This window comes from Rhipicephalus sanguineus, chromosome 10 (assembly GCF_013339695.2).
Source record: "Rhipicephalus sanguineus isolate Rsan-2018 chromosome 10, BIME_Rsan_1.4, whole genome shotgun sequence".
Lineage (NCBI taxonomy): Eukaryota > Metazoa > Arthropoda > Arachnida > Ixodida > Ixodidae > Rhipicephalus > Rhipicephalus sanguineus.
In genome coordinates, this window is record NC_051185.1 from 150,079,431 (window position 1) to 150,099,307 (window position 19,877).

General features: G+C 41.7%; 2 protein-coding genes across 3 annotated transcripts in view; one reads left to right on the forward strand and one right to left on the reverse strand.

Moving 5' to 3' along the window:
- The window catches only part of LOC119406822 (uncharacterized), an 8,743-nt gene extending 3,025 nt beyond the window's left edge, over positions 1-5,718 (forward strand). For both annotated transcript variants that reach the window (XM_049419943.1, XM_049419942.1), the window contains 4 exons: positions 4,050-4,272; positions 4,744-4,970; positions 5,082-5,292; positions 5,597-5,718. In XM_049419943.1, coding sequence (XP_049275900.1) covers positions 4,050-4,272; positions 4,744-4,970; positions 5,082-5,292; positions 5,597-5,715 — 780 coding nt within the window. In that variant the 3' untranslated portion in view covers positions 5,716-5,718. The remainder of the gene's footprint in view (positions 1-4,049; positions 4,273-4,743; positions 4,971-5,081; positions 5,293-5,596) is intronic.
- A 3,142-nt stretch (positions 5,719-8,860) lies between these two features.
- The window catches only part of LOC119406823 (zinc finger protein 271-like), a 33,887-nt gene continuing 22,870 nt past the window's right edge, over positions 8,861-19,877 (reverse strand). Inside the window, exon 3 of the mRNA XM_049420223.1 lies at positions 8,861-10,260. Within this exon, the coding sequence (XP_049276180.1) occupies positions 9,786-10,260 (475 nt within the window). The 3' untranslated portion in view covers positions 8,861-9,785. The remainder of the gene's footprint in view (positions 10,261-19,877) is intronic.

The window sequence follows — 19,877 nt, forward strand, 5'->3', positions numbered from 1 at the left end:
AAACTTATTCGCAAGATCACAGTTTCGGTGACAAATCTGAGCACCTCTCAGATAAAAGGATGGTTGCAACCACTCGCTAAGGCCGCACCTCAGTGTACAGTAAACCTTGTTGAGGGGCCCTAACGAAAGTGAATGTGAGAATGAGTGAGGAAGGCAGCGCGTATCGCAAAGGACGTACATCCCAGTTCTCAAAAACTTGCTAATGGGAAAGGGTACGCACCTAATTAGTCTTGAATTTTGACTCGGAGGATGTGGCACCCTAGCAAAAATTCTGATAGAGGTCTGATCAGTCTGATACAGTTCCTATCAGTTGTACCAGTCTTGTATAAGACTGATACAAAGTCCTATCAGTTCTGATAGACATCCGTATCAGTGATACAGTTTCTTGTCAGTGTTACCAGTCTTTGTATCAGATGATACAGGGTCTTACCAGTGCTAAAGTTTTTCAATCAGTCTGATTGGCCATTTCTGGTGTATATTAGTCTATAGGTTTTTAGTCTTTTGTTGGTTTATGGGATCTTCATAAAATGCAGTAGTGTGTCATTTTACAGTTACTCTTTTTTTAAACACACTGGTCACATATATATGATTGGTCAATTTCTGCATGCATATTGGTGTATCAGTGTTTTCTATTGAACACTTGGCGACCATCGTATGACATATTACCATCATTCAATGAGTGCCACTGGTAGCTTTTGAATGCGTAGAATAATGATGTATAATGCTTCATGGTGGTGTTAAGCATAATGAACACACTGAGCTTTGCAAAGCAGGTTTCAGGCTAGATGAACATCTCTTATTCTATGTACAAATGGGGTTGCAGGTGCCAGATAGCAAAACAGTTATTCTGACATTCAGGTATCTTAGGAATTTTAAGACACTAGGTATACAAAACTTATCACAGAGCAGTACAAACACAACTTAAAACAACAATACAACAAAACTTCTCATCACACAGCAGTACAAACACAACTTAAAACAACAATGCAAACAAAACTTCTCATCACACAGCAATACCAACATAACTTTAAAATTTTAGCTTATAGGGCCAGTAAACATCCCAGGACACTAAACTTCATATTTAGAGTACAATGTGTCCTAGTGTGAAATGAGCATGCTAATGCAATAATTTTTTGAAATGGTGCGGAGTTGAAAGCCTCGGTGTCTGGGTGCTGCGGTTTCTTGCTTTCACGACCCAAGCTAGCCCTAGCTGCCTCCCCACATAGTGCTTTGCCTTTTATGATGAGGCACAATCTGTGCCATAATCCATACTGGATGAAATCCTTTAAAGGGGGGATGAACCGCTTTTCCAAGTAATAATTGAATGCCCTCAGGTCGAAGTTTATTGCCTCGGCAAATCCACTGCCACAAAAATTTCAAAGTGGCGGAAATTACAAGGGTTTGTTTGCACTTTAAGCGCTTTCTCTTTTCCTCTCGGCCATCCCCGACAAGGTGCGTTGGAAGCTATAGGGATGAATGGCACTGAGGAAATACGTTATGTCAGGCACACATCATGACCTAGAGCATGTTTGATGAAGCAGACTGTTTTTTTCCTGGTTGCAGTTCCCATGCACGAGTGTGACTTGTAATGTAGCAGATTAATGGACAGCAGTGCCAGCAGTGCCAGTACCTGTGGCAAGCAGCACAATCTGATTCAAACGCCGCTCTTGATTTATTGTGGCTATAGGCCAATATCTATCTGTTGCTATCTGTTGTTTTACACCATACAGCAGGCATCCGAAAGTCCGAAGAAAGTGAGCACAGGCATCTATATATATGAAAAGAGGGCACCTGAGAAATTCGCAACATCGCATTCCGCTTTTCAACTCTCCTTGCCGTGCACAGCTGCAAGATTTGGGTGAGATGTTTATAGCAGCGTCTGTTATCCCAGATGTCTTTTCACCAAGGGCTGGTACAGACCTGTTTAATACTTGCATGTAATGCTTGCCAAGATTTATGAACATCAAAAAGCATGTACTTATAAAGGCCAAAGCATTTGACCGCAAAAAACACAAGAAACTGCCTACTATAGTAAAAGTTCAATTGTGAAGAGAACAGCGATAGAAATGGTCAGAAAAGTCAACTTTTGATTGCCCTACCATGTGAAACTCAAATTAGACTGACTACATTTGTCACTGACACCCAGTAATCAGTCTCTTTCAAACAAGTTTGGTACATCAGCAACATAGCAAACTCGTCCAACTTTCACGTGCACGGCACACTCTGTCCACATCCTCCGGTAGAAGAACAACTTTTTTTCGCTATCACCAGGTGGCATAACTGAGACTTCGTGGGTCGCTCATACTTGCATCGTAGCGGAGCCGAATCTGCAGTTTGGTCTGAATCGCTTGAGAGCGAACTCTCCTCGAAGGTCGTACGTGTCGTCGGGATCAGGATTCCATCGCTTGTCACCGTGCATCACTGAGGACTTCGAGTGTCGAACGCCGCTACTTCCAGAACCACCATTACCAGCTAAAGACTGAGGATGTTTCTTGCTAGAGCGTGGCTTGGCTGGCAGATTGCGCCTCCACCGCTTTTTGATATAGGCTCGTTGACCGAGGTACTACATAATGCGATCCAGGCTCCAAATAGCGCTTCCTTCTTTTTGATCGAGGCTGTGGTTGAGCTGAATCCATCTTTCGTCGAACTGAACGCGAACTTCAAATAGCGCGCTTCATGGAGTCCACGCAAAGTGAGGCCGCGATGACAATCTAAGCGGGTCCAAGAGCATAGACCGAGGCTTCACATTCACACCCTGCTTTGCCGTGCCTGAAGATGGTGCGCGGCGCGGAAACGACGATACACTATGATGTACATCCTGGCCATTATGATGATGAGGCGACCAACGGACCAACGCGAGCGACACCAGGCTAGCCACCCTAACCAGGCGACACTATGTTCATTGTTGTTATTTTTTATTTACGGTGGTTAAAAAAAAATTACCGTGTAAACTTGTAAAAAACCTGAAGCCAATTTTTTTAGTTTCTTAAAAACGAAATTGCATTTTGTTGAGACCCACAAATGGTACCGCCATCGTCATGAACAGCGCGTTGGTACGTACGTACGTTTTTGCTGTGTGTGTTGCTGAGTGGTAGCGCGCGTCCATGTGCATTTCTTCGGCGGCATGTTCGCGTACGTTCGTTTCCGCGACGACAACGAAAAGCGAATCATCCAGTGGCTGCATGTAAACACCTCAAGCCGAACGATACGAGCGATTTTAATCCTCGCAAATGGTACAAAGTCTTCTGGAAAGATGAAACACACTGCGACCACTACCACGCTCAAGTGATTAGGCTTTTACGGTAAGTGCATGACCGCCTCTTTGTTTCCAAATACAAAAACAAAGATGAGGAAGCAGTCATTCTGAAATTATCCACTCGTCATGTTTTTTTAGCTACCGAGGGACGATGCAAGGAAGGCTACCGAAAAACGAACTTCCAGTCCGCAAAGACCTGGCAGCGACTCCTCCTATAGCTGCAGTTCAAATGAAGTGGATGGATCGTTTGAAGAAGTAAGTGCAGTCAGTTGCAACGCTCACATTGCAGCTGATGTGCTACATTGCGGCCTAATTATTACCGACAGCCAATTTTGATCTGCACGTGGTGCCGTATCACACATGGTGCAGCGATGCCTTGATCAATGCCTCCTACGAGGCATTGCTCTGATATACCCCCCATTGGAGATATATCAGAACATCGCTGCTCCACTACCGCACGGACGTCGGTGCGGTCGTATTTGCTATTGCAGGTGGGGGTAAAGTTGCAATATGCCGGAGAGCTATTTATTTTATTCTTATATCTTTGTATGAGCGCAGCCTATAGTAATTTTTTCTGTACAAGTCACTGGTTCAGAATTATTTTTGCTAGCGCGGATGGGAGAGCTGACACAGACAAGCGCTTGTCCGAGTCAGCCCTCTCTCTTCGTGCATTCGTGTTCATTCCCGCGCTGTTGAAATTTCCTTCAAGACGCAAATACGCCCTGTTTTTAGTTGCGAACAAGCTATAAGCTGTGAAATTATAATGTTGGGTTAATTGTCTATGCACTTGCAGGAAACGCAGCGTCAAGCTGCTGTTAAACAGAAAATGAAGGATGTGAGCAGCCATTTTAAGAAGAAGCAGCGAGACCTCCTGTTTGGTGATGCTGAGGGAGGAAAAAAGACCGAGAAAGAACTTCTCAAAGAAGAAGTGAATATGCTGAAGGCCGAAAATTCAAAACTCTTGGACCGAATAAGAATGCTCGAAAAGGCCCTATGCAGCAAAATTTTCAAAACAGGTTTGATTATTATTTCCTTATAAACTATTGTCATGCAGTGCTGCTAGTGTTGTATACATCAGTAAGCTGCACTTTTCTTATAGCGTACAATTTTGCTGAAAGCAGAATGCAATGTAAGCTCATATATCATACGTAGAAGTGATGCGGGCATGTTTTTCTAATCACTTGTAAGTATGCTTCTCCATGCTGTCACAGCATGGTGCTCATATTAAAGAACACCAGATGGTCAAAATTTCTTGAGCCCTCCACTGTGGCGTCCCCCGTATCACATCATGGTTTTGAAATGTGACACCCAACCTATTATTGTACTTTCATAGCATATATCTCAACTGCATGCTCTATTTTACGTTATTTGGCCTTGCACACCCTGGTCTCTCTTCAGTCTGAGACCTAGGAAGCTACTGTGACAATTAAGGGTGCGATTAACTTTCTTTTGCTGCATACGTTTCTGCATACACTTTTTTATTGCAGAAAAAAACCTCGTTCTGTGCGAGGGCTGCAGCCGCAAGCCAGAACAACAAGTTGCGCCTTTGCCATCGTCATGTGCTGCCACGGTGCAGCTGCCACGCACCACCACCATGCAGCCGCCGCGCACCGCTACCGTGCAGCCACTGCGCACCACCACAGCGACCCCGGGCAGCCCTGAAGTGGCCCACACAAGTGCGAGGGAGGCCGATTACGTGCCCACTGACGGAGAAGTATTGTAAAACTCTAGTGTGCTTTGTCTTAAAGATATAATGGTTTGCTGTAATGAGAAAATGTGCATTGACATATTGTTGTGTGCACATCATCTTTAACTTGTTTTATAGGTGCATCTGGGCAAAGGGATCACCATTCCTGAGGGCCTGTACAGCCGCCTCATGAGCACAAAAAGCGAAACCCGCTTTGTTCGTGAGGCGGCCGTTGCCATTTATTCAACGGCAGGCTTGGTTGGGCGGAGTGTAATTGGAACAGCCTCTAACCGGACAAAGGGAGAGGCAAAACCTCCCTTGGATAAAGAAAAATACGCTGTGCTTTCTGGTAAGTAAAATTTCCCAGTCTGACTGGAGTTTATGAAAGTAGTTGGCTGCATTTTTGTGCATAATAGTAAGATCAGCCAAGATTCCACTGCCAACTTGTGTTATAACTACTTACTAAGGCTTCAAGCCTCGTATTTTTGTCTACTGGAGCTGGACACTTATGCAAGTATCAACAAACTAATTAAAAAAAAAACAGACTGATAGCACTCGTATTTATTTCCTTGTCATATTAACTCCTCTGTTTCGAGTGCATATAATTGTCACCTAACAAGTGCCCATAATTTGCTTTGTTTTTGATCATGCAGATTTCTTCAACCATTTTTTGAAAAGCAATTTTCCAATTGGAGAGGTCGAGCAAAAGAAGAAGATACTATATAAGGCGCTCGCAAACAAAATTAACGATTTGATGAAATCAAAAGATTAAGAAGTCAATGGAACATCAAATAAAAGATTTTGTTTGATTTCTGTGTTCATCTGTGTCCTGCTTGCTCTAATGCAGTGGCCCACCTGCCAGTCGGCTAGGCACCGATTCACTTGTGGGCTTATATGCAGTAGAATGGTACTAGACTGGTACACCCATAGACTGATACACCTATAGACTGGTGCACCCATAGACTGATACACCTATAGACTGGTGCACCCATAGACTGATACACCTATACACTGGTACACCTATAGACCGATCCACCTATAGACTGATACACTTATAGACTGATACAACTATAGACTGATACACCTGTCAATAAACTGATAGCCTATCAGTTTTTCTATCAGAATTTTTGCTAGGGTCATTTCATAGCAGTGTGACGTCACGGAGATACAGAAATTCGCGACGTACTAGCGGGAAATCCGTCATCTGCTCGTGGTGCAATAGACAACGATGAGTGAACTGTCGTCCAGTGACCCTGACAGTGATTTCTACGATTTAGGCTGCATGCAGGACGCAGAACTCGCGAACTCGGAGGAACTGTCTTGACAATTAATTGTCGGGATAATGTCCTTGCAGTGTGGCTGGCTTGCAAATGCTCAGCGACGAAAACTTCAAAGTCAAATTAAAATATTTTATACGTGTTCTCCGACTCCAGTGTGTGGACAGCGTGGACACTGCATACCAACGAAGCAAAAAATGTCCCTTTTGCGATGTCTCAAAATCGTGTCAGTACTCCTTTAATTATTGCAAAGAAGCCAAAATTTCGCAGAGTTACCGATCTAGACATAAATGCTTTGAAGGAACGTTTAACGCCCGAAAGATCAGTGACTGTCAGTGAGACGGACTACTTGTGCTACGCGTGCTTTTGCTACCACTGCAATGAAAGATCTTCACGGAACGCACAGTTTAACGATGACATTCTTATGCCCCCTGAAAAAAAAATCGACGCAATTAACCAGATCACTGCGACTACCGGTGCACGTGCGTTCAAGTCACCCGAGAGGTGTTGCTGTTTCGAACTCAATCGGTCTGAGGACGCGAAAACGGGCTCTCACTGCGCCGTCTCTTACAACGAGCATCTCGGGTGCGCGCGCGCCTGATCGGTAGCCCCGCGCTCGTGGCCGCTGCAGTAACCAAATATTTTCAAAATTAACGTCTTCAGTGCCGGCGACACCTTTAGGTACATGCTGGCCTTTTAATAAAAAGAAATTCAATCCTGCCTGCATTTTGTACACTTGCTGGGCAAGAAGTCGGAATTGCCCATCCTTGCCTAAGGGTCTCATTGGAGGGGCCGTAACTATTAGTGCAACGACATTATGCAACATGTTTTTAATGATTGTGAAAGCTGATGTGGGGGATAATAAGTGGACAAAGTTTAAGAAATTTAAAAAATGGTTTTTTTTTTAATTGTCGTCAGAAGTTTCCATTGTTCGGTGTTTTCTTGAACTTAGCCCGATCATATCTCTGTACTGAAAAGTTATATAAATACAAGATTTGGCAGTTTGGTAGATAAGCATGCGAAGAACGTAATGCAGTATTTTTGTCGCTCTGCTACAAGGCTTTTTTGAGATAAAGACCTTCAAAGTAAAGAAAATTTTGCCGATTGGGCCATTTTTGAGGTTTTTTATAAAAACATTTACACTACACAAAAAACTAAAAATACCTGAGCAGAAGCAAAAACATGCATATATTTAGGTAAATAAATTTCAGCTACCTAACTTTAATATATTTTCTGCAATTCATAACGAAAGTTGGCCAAAACAGCAGAGCGGATGAGCGCTCCACTCCACCTCTTCGTCATTATTGATTTCCTGTGGTTCGAAAAAATTTTTGGCGGCAAAACAAATTGCGGATCTCTTCTTTCCACTCATCAGGCAATAATATATAAAATTTTGAAATAAATTTGAGAGCTCGACCAGCCATCGTTTGTTCGATCTTACATGGAATCACCCAGTAAGATCTTCATAGTTTTTCTTGTCCTGTTTTTTTTGGGGGGCGATATCTTGTCTGATTTTGATGGCTTTTCATAAATAGGCAAACTCACCCAAGAATAAACCGTTAGTTGAAGTCAGCACTCGCCCCGTGTCTTCCTTGTTTCGTTTGTGCTGTTTTTACCTATGAACGATGCATCACCAACTAGCCTGCCAGCAAATGTTATTGAAGTTCAAAATAACAAAAGCAACTACTGTGTTCCTGTGTTTTTGCAGGGACAACGAACAAGTACCGCCCCTAGTGCCATTTGATATGTAAAAGCGCTACCAACTGCAGCATGCAGCCGTCTCAAAATGAAGCCAGTGTCGTGACTAGGCTGACCAGATGTATTAACGCGATAGCGTTTACAGTGCACGTCCAAAGAAACACCGTCTGTGTAAAAATTGGAAAGAAATCACTGCATTTTTCCTCATTTATTTCTGGAGGAACATCATTAAATCAAGTTCATGCTAAAATTGAGCACTATGGGTACCTGCCGGGGAATGGAAATTTCTTCATTATATGTATAGGGAAATTCGTAAAATCAGGTTTCCTTAGATCGAGTTTTAACTGTTATCAACATTAACATTGACAAATCAAGTCCATTTATTTACTTTCTACTGCAGCACTAAACAAGGCACTTAAGCGCAACTTTATGTGGCTCTATTCTCTTCCAGCATCAAACTTGGCACTATTTTCACGTGCACCAATTACTTTCGTCAAAGCTTTTTTACTATGTCATGTTTATTTGTCCATGGTCTTACATTTAACAGCGGCGACTGGTTTTTTGTCCAACTTGAAAAAGCACCATGCATGGCTGAGAAGGGCCACTTCGTGGCCTTTACACAGTAACAATAAAAAGACCACAACAGGTACTGACAAAAGCCATGAGCTGCGCAAACTAAGTATGGAAGACCTTTTGCTAGGCGAGTTGGCTGATATCAACGGGATGCATATTAGCACAAACTAGGAAACAAAGCCACAAGAAAGACGTAGGAGGAAGCAGAAAGGTTTTAGCGCCCGACCCTTCTGCGTCCTCCTACTTCTTTCTCGAGTCTTTGTTTCCTATTTTGTGCTAATATGCATCCTTCTGATGGCATATTAGCCATCAGAAGGATGCGCACAAGTGGAACTGAGAATCGAACACAATACCTTTTGAAGTGGAGACGGACAATTTACTACCTTCACAGCCCCTTCCAAAAAAGATGTCCAGTCTATGGCTACCATGCAGCATGATATTTGAAAAATGTGTTCACAAAACATGAGTGAAGCCATCTGACCAGGAGCATCAATACAATTTTCAATCAAAGCCTCGTTCATGTCTAGTAGAAGCAGTGAAACCTTGTTATATTAAAGTAGCAAATAAACATGTGTCTTCATAATGAAGTTCAAAATACATGGTGTTCTATGGGCATGAAGTCACAAAAAAAGGTAATAGTACTATTTCATAACATGAAGAATTTGATTTCAATAAAAGTCGTTTCAGAAAGTTTTATTGCAAACTAATGTATCAAATGTGAACCAAGCTTCCCCTGTGTTCACAGCCTAGTGGTAAAGAGAAATTTCCCAGACACTACAGCATAGCATATCTACTCAACAGCATATCTGTTTCTATTTTCCCCGTGCGAGTAACTTCAATAAAGTTGCAATCCTGAATGCATTTTCAGCCAATCCACACTCAAGGTAAGTCACACCTTTGCCATCAAACCATAGCTCTAAATTCACCCAAAGGCACATAAGAAATTTTCATTAACAATGAGATACTCGTCGCTAAGCAATATACAGTGGACTCTCAGCAAACGGAAGTCTCTTAAACGGAACTGCTGCTTAAACGGAACAGCTGTCTCTCATATGATTGGTTTCATACTTGAATCCTGCACCCCTGTTCATCTCTCAGTAAAGGAACGCATACTTCCTGGTCCCTTCAGGTTCCATTTACTAACGTGTTTACTGTAATTTAAAAAAAACTAAATTTCTGAACCATCTAAAAACCGTTTAATGAACTTGAGAAGTTACTTTCACCACAACATTTTAATCAATCAATTAGCCCTGCGCCTCCTCCCCCCCAAAAAAAGTCTGTGTGCCTCTGACCTTTAGGGCTTCTCGTTGGCATGGTGAGAGCGCATGTGTCGAACAAGGTGCTGCTCCAGCTTAAAAGATGCAGTACAGTGCACACAAGCAAATGGACGTTCTCCTGTGTGGGTGCGCATGTGGCGATTCAGGTCGGATCTGTTTGAAAAGGATGCATTGCAGTGGACACAGCAACAAGGGCGCTCTCCTCTGTGGCTGCGCACGTGCCGAACGAGACTGCTGCTCTGAGTGAAGTAAGCAGGACACAAGTGGCACGGGAAGGGGCGCTCGCCCGTATGCTTGCAAAGGTGCTTTTTCATGTCCGACTTCTGCTTGACCACATAGGTGCACTGTCGGCAGGAATGCAGTCCGCCTTCCACGGATACGAGTGAATCGTACTGCTCCATGGATGCCAAAGACGAGGAACCTGCAAAGCCACAGAGAGGACAGGACGGCAATGCAAGCTGTGTGTCACAGACTACACGTAACAAGATGCAAGCACCATGCAATCAACAAGGGTTGCTGTACTTGTAAGTGAGCCATGCGATTGATTATTTTGGGCCATGCAAACCACACGTTACTTCAGTGGCAAGAGCTCACCTATTCAGAACTTTTAATATGAATAATATTATTTAAGCTGCAAATGCTAAACGATCAGTGTCGTGCCAACAGTTATAACTACGAAACTGATTGCAGGAATCAAGTGGTGCTGTGTGGTGTGCAATCAGCACAATAAACTGTCCTGAACCCCCATAACTGTGATATCTACAATCTACAAGCTAAATTGAACTATCATAAAAATACTTAGAAATGTTACTTAGCTTGACACTCGAACACATGAAGCATACGAAATAAAACGTCAGTGAAAGAAGCACGTGTGAAACAACTGAAAAAAAAAAACAGGAAATAAAAAGAAAAGAATGTATACAGTTGTTAAATATCATCAGTTTCTGGTGGTAAAAAAATTCAGGCACTTTATTGAGCGTAACAGACAAATGGTTTATCTACATGTATTAGCACAACTTACACATTTCCAGTTAATGCTTTTACATAGCTTCAATGAAAGTGTAGTAATATAACAGAATTGTAAAGGTAGGTAATACAACAGATATTGTTTTAGTCACATAACTGCAAAAAAGAGAATATATTTCACTTTACGGCTATTATAACTGGTACAATATGTTTTAAAAGTTACTATACTTAGCCCATATAGGCCCGTATAACACGCTTTTAAAGTTATGAAATAATTGATTGAGGTGCAGGCGTTGGGTAAATTTAGCCTTTAAGTTTGGCTTCGCGGCAGTGCGGATTTCCCCTGGATGGTTGGTTTCACGGCATGGCAGCCCCCCGCTGCGGTGAAACCACCTTCCCAGGCGAATTATGTGCACTCAAATATACATATATTCCAACAAGATGGCTTACCACATGTTCGTTCATTTCGAATGCTTCGAAGCGAATTTGAATACTATAATATTCGTTCAAACAGTCCAAGCACCCGAATATTCGCCCATCCCTACAAAAAGGAACTTCTTGACGTTATCGTTGAGAACGACACAACTTGCATTTTCACAGGGCTGTGCCCTGCTAAAGGCCCTTGCTCCGTTGCACCGCATGTCAGGCAGTAGAGCGAGTGAAAGGTGGGCACGGCTACATCCGTTCTCGTAGGTGAGCGATGTGAATTACATTATCGATATCCGGACCACTAAAATGTGATTTTCTTTCAAACTAAGCATTTCCATGGTTCGAAACAAGCACCTACGAGGTTTCTGAAGTGCTATTTCAACAATCCACATTCACTGATCATTTTGCCTTTAGTGCTCCTTTACGCAAAAAAAACAGATAAGCAATACACATCCCAAACAAAGATTGGCCAGCCCACTTGTGTCCAATGACCGGATTCTGTTGCATCGTGCCTTTCCCTAACATGTGCGACGTGAAGTTCCAGTCTGACTTAACACAACGGCTGCATTTCCTGCGTGCCTGGTGTTCCGAGTTTCAATAGCACCTCGATCGGGGCCTTGAATTTCTATCTCAAATTACAGTACGTGTGTTTCTTGGGATTTCCAAAAAATGGGTATGCCATAATTTGTCACATCCTACAATGTTACAATATAAACAACTGCTCTCAAGTAAACAATTCAAAAGTTAATGAGTGTTTCTTAATTAATCTTTTCAATGTAACTTTAGGCGCGACAGTTTTTCCACCTCGACATACAGTTCATGTGTGAAGGCCCGACTGTGCCCGACGAAGGCCCAACTGGGTGCCCGACTGTCATAGCTCTTTTATAGCAGATCTATGTTGCCTAAAGAAAACACTCGATATATCAGGATGTGTTTGCACAAGTGCAAATATAACAGCCACTAGAACAAATGTATACAACTTACATGCAGTGCAAGTTGAGTTGGATAAAAAACCAGCGGGAAACACAAATCACAGAGAGAGAACACAACGGGACACATGGTTCGTGTTTCCCGCTGGTTTTTTATCCAACTCGACATGTAGCAACTAGCCCAGTCCATTGCCTTGATATCAATGCAAGTTGTATACATTCATGTTGAAACATAAGAGATGCTGTTTTGGTTCGGTAATTTGAAGGCTTTTGAAAGTACGTTGTCATACCTATGTGCTACCTTTCCGATGTTAAGATGTTAAATTTGTTTAGTCTACTTGTTGCTTTTCTTGCCTTTTTGCAAGTTGGCATGTTTCCTACGTGGCGGGAACTGCGCAGTTCGTTTGAGTTCACTTCTTTTTAAGTTTCTTTTTATGTTTCTTTTAATAGGCCTTTCAGTTTCGAGTAAGTGCTCACTGCATCTCCTTTCTTCGTCCGTGTTGTTTGCGCTGCCTTAACCATAATCGAATGCAGTTAATGTGCGAGCAGGCAGAGCAAGAAAATTTCAAGTAGACTATCAGTGCCATATCTGTCGCATAAACGACTAAATAACGAAAGCAACCAGAGTGTTCCTGTGGGAGTATCTGCAGGGACAACAAACCACTAACGCCCCAAGTGCCATTTGATATGTAAAAGTGCTACCAACTGCGACATGCAGCCTCGTCTGAATAAAGCCAGTGTCATGACTAGGGTGGCCAGATGTATTAACGCGATAGTGTTACAGCGCACTTTCTAAGAAACACCATCTATTTAAAAATGGGAAAGAAATCGCTGCATTTTTCCTCATTTAGTTCCAAAGAGACTTCGTTAAATCAAGTTCTGTGCCATGAAAGCTTCGTTAATTTGAGTTCATGATAACATTGAACTCTACGGGTACCTGCCGGGGGATGGAAATTTCTTTGTTAGGGAAATTCAGAACATCGGATTTTGTTACAAGTTTTAACTGTTATCAGAACCAACATTGACAAATCAACTCTATTTTTTTTCTACTGCAGCACTAAACGAGGAACTTAAATGCACCTACACGTGGCTCTATGGTCTTCCAGAATCAAACATGGTACTATTTTCACTCCCACAAATAACTTTTGTTCTAGCTTTTGTATTGCATCTTTATGTTTATTTCGTTCATGGTCTTATATTTAACAGTGGCAACTGGTTTTTCATCCAACTCGAAAGAGCGCCACACACGGCTGAGCAGGACCACTTCGTGGCATTTGCACGGTAACAATAGAAACACCATGACAGGTACTGACAAAAGTGATGAGCTGCGCAAAGTAAGCATGCAATATGACTGAGTAATATTTGTTGCTGGGCGGGTTGGTTGACATCAAAGGGATGCATATTAGTGCAAACTAGTAAACAAAGACTCGAGAAAGAAATAGGTGGAAGGAGAAAGGTCTTAGCGCCCGACCTTTCTGCGTCCTCCTACTTCTTTCTGGAGTTCAGTTTCCTATTTTACGCTAATATGATGAACTATGAAGCTGTGCTGGCAGTAGAGAAAAGAGCACCATCTCTAGATCAGCACCCACAGTACCAAGCACCAGGTTAGGGTGCACCTGTTCTGATTAAGAAAACCGGAAGGTGCACAAGTGGCACAAAGTACCCTTTGGAGTGGAGACGAACACTTGGCTACTTCACGGCCCCTTCCAAGAAAGATGCTCCAGTCTATGGCTGTCATGCAGCATGATATTTGAAAAATGTGTTCACAAAACATCAGTGTAGCCATTTCACCAGGAGCGCCAACACAATTTTCAGTCAAAGCCTCGTTCATGTCTAACAGAAGCAATGAAACCTTGTTACGTTAAAGCGGCCAATAAAAATGCGTCTTTATAATGAAGTTAAAAATACATGGTTTTTATGGACATGAAGTCACAAAAAAAAGAAGGAAATAGTACTGCTTCATTATATTAAGAATTTGATTCTACTAAGGATTGTTTCAAAGGTTTATTGTACACCAACATATCAAATGAGACACCTGTGAAACCTGCGTTGACAATCTAATGGGCAAGAGAAATTTCACAAACACTACTGTGGTCTGGACTCAATAGCATATCTGTCTCTATTTTTCTTGTATGGGTAAGTTCAATAGAGTTGCAGTCTTGAACACATCTTCAGCCAATCCACCCTCAAGGCAAGTGACACCTTTGCGATCAAATCATAGCGATAAGATCCCCCAAAAGCACATAAGACATTTTTACTAACAATGACATATTTGTCGCTATGCAATATAATGCTAAAAACTAAATTTCTGAAGCATCTAAAAACCGCCTGATGAACTTGAGAAGTTACCTTCACCTTACAATTTTAATCAATCAATTAGTGCAGCACCTCCCTCCATCAATAGAGTCTGTATGTCTCTGACATTTAAGGCTTGTTGTTGGCATGGTGATAGTGCATGTGCCGAACAAGGTGCTGCTCCAGCTTAAAGGATGCAGTACAGTGGACACACGCAAAGGGACGCTCTCCTGTGTGGAAACGCAAGTGGTTAACGAGGTGGCTTTTCACCACAAAGGACGCGCCACATTGCACACAGGAAAAGGGACGTTCTCCTGAGTGGGTGCGCATGTGGCGATTCAGGTCGGATCTGTTTGAAAAGGATGCATTGCAGTGGACACAGGAATCAGGATGCTCTCCTCTGTGGTTGCGCACGTGCCGAATGAGATTGCTGGTCTTGGTGAAGTCAGCTGGACACAGGTGGCAGTGGAAGGGGCGCTCGCCCGTATGTTTGCAAAGGTGCCTTTTCATGTCTGACTTGTGCATGGCCACATAGGTGCACTGTCGGCACGAGTGCAGTCCGCCTTCAATGGATACGAGTGAATCGTACTTCTCTGGGGATGCCCAATACAAGGAACCTGCAAAGCCACAGATAGGAGAGGAAGACTATACAAGCTGTGTGTCACACACTACATGGAATTAGACTGCAGCACCAGGCAATCAAGAAAGGTTGTGGTACTTGTAATAATACAACAGAATTCTAAAGGTAGGTTATATAACAGACATTGTTTTAGTCACAAATTCATTGTGTTCCCAGCTTGGGCCCTCCATACAAACTGCATGTTTTTGCATATAGAGCAAGTCCAGCTTTTCCTTGCCCATGTAATGTCCCAAGTTGACTGACATCCAGCCTTTCCGAAGTGGCTTAAGATGCAAACTTTCATCCTGTGGTAGGAAGGTTCAAACCCTGCTTGCTTTCAAACATCAAGCATGCCCTCCTACACTTCCCCAAAACAGGTACATTCAGAACAAGTCCTACAGATTAACGAAGCGGAGAAGATACAAAAAGTGCCACGAGGACAAAAGCTTGACAACCAGACAAATGCCACTTCTAACAGCTGTTTTGGCCAGTGACACACTAACCTTGGAAAAAAATTTTTTTTACGTCTCATAGCTTTCAGACATGGTTCCACCTATTTCAATAGTGTCAGACATTGAAATGTGAAGACTTTTTTTGTAGCTTACAAGTTGAAATATACTTTTATTGTGTGCGGTGAAGCCATGCTTTAGGATGTTTTGGTGCAGTGTGTGTTCAGCGCTACCTTTTGGTATCTGATTTTTTTTTCTATGCTGCTATTTAGCATATTTTTCAAAAATACTTATAGCTCAATAGAAAATTTATTCCTCTTATTATATCTATTGTATTTCCATGTTTGGAAAACTTGTAGAGAGAAAAAATGTAACCGTGTAACCTGATGGAATAATGCAGTTTTCACTGGGCAGACAAAAAAATTTGGTGACTCATACGCTTTTCGAGCTAGATCAAACTTTCCTCTAATGCAGAAAATTGCTGAGCAAACATTTTATGTATTTCAGATCATTTTTTTTTTTTTTTCTTCTCTTTCACAACATTAAAAATGTTTAGAATAACAGAGAGCTGAGCTAGTCGGTAAGTATTCATGTTAAAGAGACAGGGCATGCAAACACAGACACAAGAGAGACGTAAAAACACCGCAAACGCCGACTAACAACTGAAGAGGCGCACAACGGCGGAAAAGAAAGAAGGCACGAAAACTTATCTGCGCATGCCCACGCAATAGGCGAACCTATATATCCGACACGCGTGGTGGTCTACGTGAGAGAGAACTATTCAGACACTTGATTTCTTCTTTATGCAGGTTAATCTATGTTTGATTCACGCATGCGCTACGACTACGATCGATATACCAGGCCTCAACTATTAAACGCGTTTCTTCAATCCTGTGCCAGCACAAAATCGCATATTCATCGAATTTTGGAGTGCACTTACACTCTCGAAAACTAAAAATAGATTAGATGGTGAGTCTCCGGTTAGCAATGTCTTATGTTCCATTAATCTCTGGTTAACACAGCGACCCGTCTGCCCTACGTAGAAGTGGCCGCAGCTAAACAGAATCTTATGCACCATACACACACGGCAATCAGTAAATTTGTTGTATGTTTCACGAAACAATGCGCGATTTGGTACCAAGACAGGAATGAAGGAACGCGTTCAATGGTTGAGGCCTGGCATATCGATAATAGTGGTAGTGCATGCGTGAGCCAACCATAGATTAACCTGCATAAAGAAGAAATTAAACGCCTCAACAGTTATCTCTCACGTAGACCACCATGCGTGCCCGATTGATAGGTTCGCCTATTGCTTGGGCATGCGCAGATAAGTTTTCGTGCCTTCTTTCTTTTCTGCCGTTGTGCACCTTTTCAGTTGTTAGTCGGTGTTTGTGGTGTCTTGACTTCTCTCTTGTGTCCGTGTTTGCACGCCCTGTCTCTTTAACGTTAAAAATGTTCTACACAATATCAATAAATCTTGTTTTTCCTAAATATTCTTGCACATTATACCCTAGTATATATTTTTTGAAGTAATGTTAAAATGTACAATCACTTAGCTTTATATTGATATATAATATCACACTGTATCTATTATATGATTTATAACAAAAATAATTACTAAGACATACAAAACGTGGCCAATTTTCCCACATTAATGAAAAAGTTAACATGCAACAAAATCAAAGCACAAGACTTCCAGCATTTCACTTTCATCGAAATGTGGCCGCCGCGGCTGGTATTCGATCCCGCGACCTACAGGCATGCAGTTAAGCACCATAACCACTCAAGCAACGTAGTGGGTCTTTTTGCTAAACATTCTTGAATAAACAAGCTTTAAAAAATGTAGAAAAGCACAAAACAATCCTTTTTGACTAATGTGTTTTTGAAGGTGGTGACATACTTCAAACCACTAAATTTATTTGTGTACGTGCAACTACATTCAGTGGTACACCATTAAACTAAAAGTTTTTTCCAAGTAGGACTTTCTGTAAAGTGTAGCACAGCAAATAAGCATCGCTTGACATTTGAACACACGAAGCATATGGAATAAAATGTGAGTGAAGTTGACATGAAACAACTGAACACATCACAAAAAGAACGAATATATACAGAGGTTAGAATATCATCACAGTTTCTAGTGATGAAAAAAATACGGGCACGTTATGGAGGATAACACAAAAACTGTTTATCCAAACATGTTAGTACAATTTGCACATTTACCATCTGTGTCTGTATACTGCTTCAATGAAAGTGTAATAATATAATGGAATTTTGAAAGTAACTTGTTCACCAAATATTGTTTCAGTCACTTAGTACATGACCACAAGAAAGAGTAGATATTTCACTTCATGGCTCTACATAACTCATTATCCAGAATGAATTAGGAAAGCCATATTGACATGCCTAAATGTTCAAAGCAAATTTCAATGTCGAACACTGAGCAACGCACACATCAACATGACAACTACAAGCATTTTGGACATCAAAGTATGCCCATCATAAAGCCCGCCAAATGCACAATAAGCGTAAGACCATGAACAAAACATACATGACATAATACATAAGATATAACAAAAGTAATTGGTGCAAGTGAAAATACTGCCATGTTTGATGCTGAAAGAGAATACAGCCCCATTTAGGTGCATATTCAGTTCCTCAGTTATTGCAACAGCAGAAAGAAAATAAATGGGGTCGGATGGTCAAGGTTAGTTTTTATGTACAGTAGACTCATTAACCTCAAGGGACCAAGAAAATGTGTTCCACTTAACAGGAGTTCCGTTTACTGAGAGATGAACGTCAGTGCAGCAGTCAAGTGCAAAACCAATCATATTAGAGGTAGTTGTTCCATTTAAGCAGCAGTTCCGTTTACTACGAGATTTCCATTTACTGAGAGTCTACTGTATTGTTATTTGAAAGCACAACACAAGAACACTTACACAAATAAAGGATGACAGGGCTTAATGCATAATGAAGTAACACGAGGTTTCCATTGGTAAACTTATTTCAGTGTCATTTTTAGCATACTACAGTGCATAACATGCCTCGTCTCTCAGCTAAGCATTCATGAACATGTATGTGCACTGCTGACAAGACTTGCAAGGACAGGAGTATGCATCACCACTCACCCAGCTTGAAACAATCATTTGTAAACATAGACACAATTCCTTTATGATTGAAATTTAACCCTTTGAGATGCTACGTGCACAACTGCGTACACTTGTATTGACTAGTGGCTAAGAACGAGCAACATACACAGAGCTTTGAACGAATTCAACCTTCTGCATCATAAAATTGCCTTCGATTAATTTAATTTCGCAGTGCACTGTTGCATATTATCACTTTTTCTGAGAGCACTACCGTGTTGAACGAGTTGTTCGACGTGCCGCTTCCCACAAGCCGTTTCAAAAGCACCATTTTTTTTTTTGCTCAGAATGGAAATAACCAAAAATGAATTTGCACTACATTTCTAGCCTCAGATGCGAATTCTATTTATGCAAAAACACAGCATAACGTACTTTGTAACGAATAGATCCTTAATTACAATTTAGGATTAATTACTATAACATATATGAATGAATGTATTATGGCATTACTTTTGCTGCAATAGAATGTAGAGTGTATTGAAGTCAAGCATTTACAGACATTCTTCCTAGGTGGCGTCTGAAAGAGTTAAACACTGCAATATGAAGCTTCACCATTTAAGATAACACACAAGGGCAACACACACGCATGTGCTGTCTCTCTTCCTTGTGCATCGCCTTTCTGTGAAACAATGCACCAACCAGCCTTGCGTCACAGTTGCCTATTCATAACATCACTTTTGTTTTAGTTTGCATTAAATTCGGGGCTAAAACTGAATACCATGGCTGCTACTACTTCTGGATTGAGTTTTGAGTCCTTATCATCAAGTTTACCCAATGGCAACCTTAGTTGGAAACCTCAACACAAGAAACAGCTTATCAAAACTTTTCATACGACCTCAACACTTCGCTTGTCGATTAGCCTGTTGGATTATTCGTTTCAAAGAGCAGTGCCATATATACGCTTCTAATGGCCGAACCGATGTAATAGCAGCACCCAGAACTTTGTTAAAGAATCCCCCCAAAATATATATTTACAAATTACCCGTGTATTAGCTGCAACCTTAATTTTTTAGAAGCTTAGCAGTACTATATACTGTGCGGTGCGAGAATTCCCAAGTTTTTTTGCGGGGAATTGAACAAGCCAGCTGTGCCGAGTTTTCCGCACCTTCAGGTAGGAAAAGTGCAGCCTCCAAATATAACAGCTGCCTCCGAGGCACTGCCGTCTACCAAACAACACTGACTGGACGGGTGAAGAGGGCATCCGCCGAGGATGTGTGCCACTGGATTTTTGAAGTGTGGCGTGGGGTTTCCTTCAAGACAGTGGAGAAACAGTTCAACT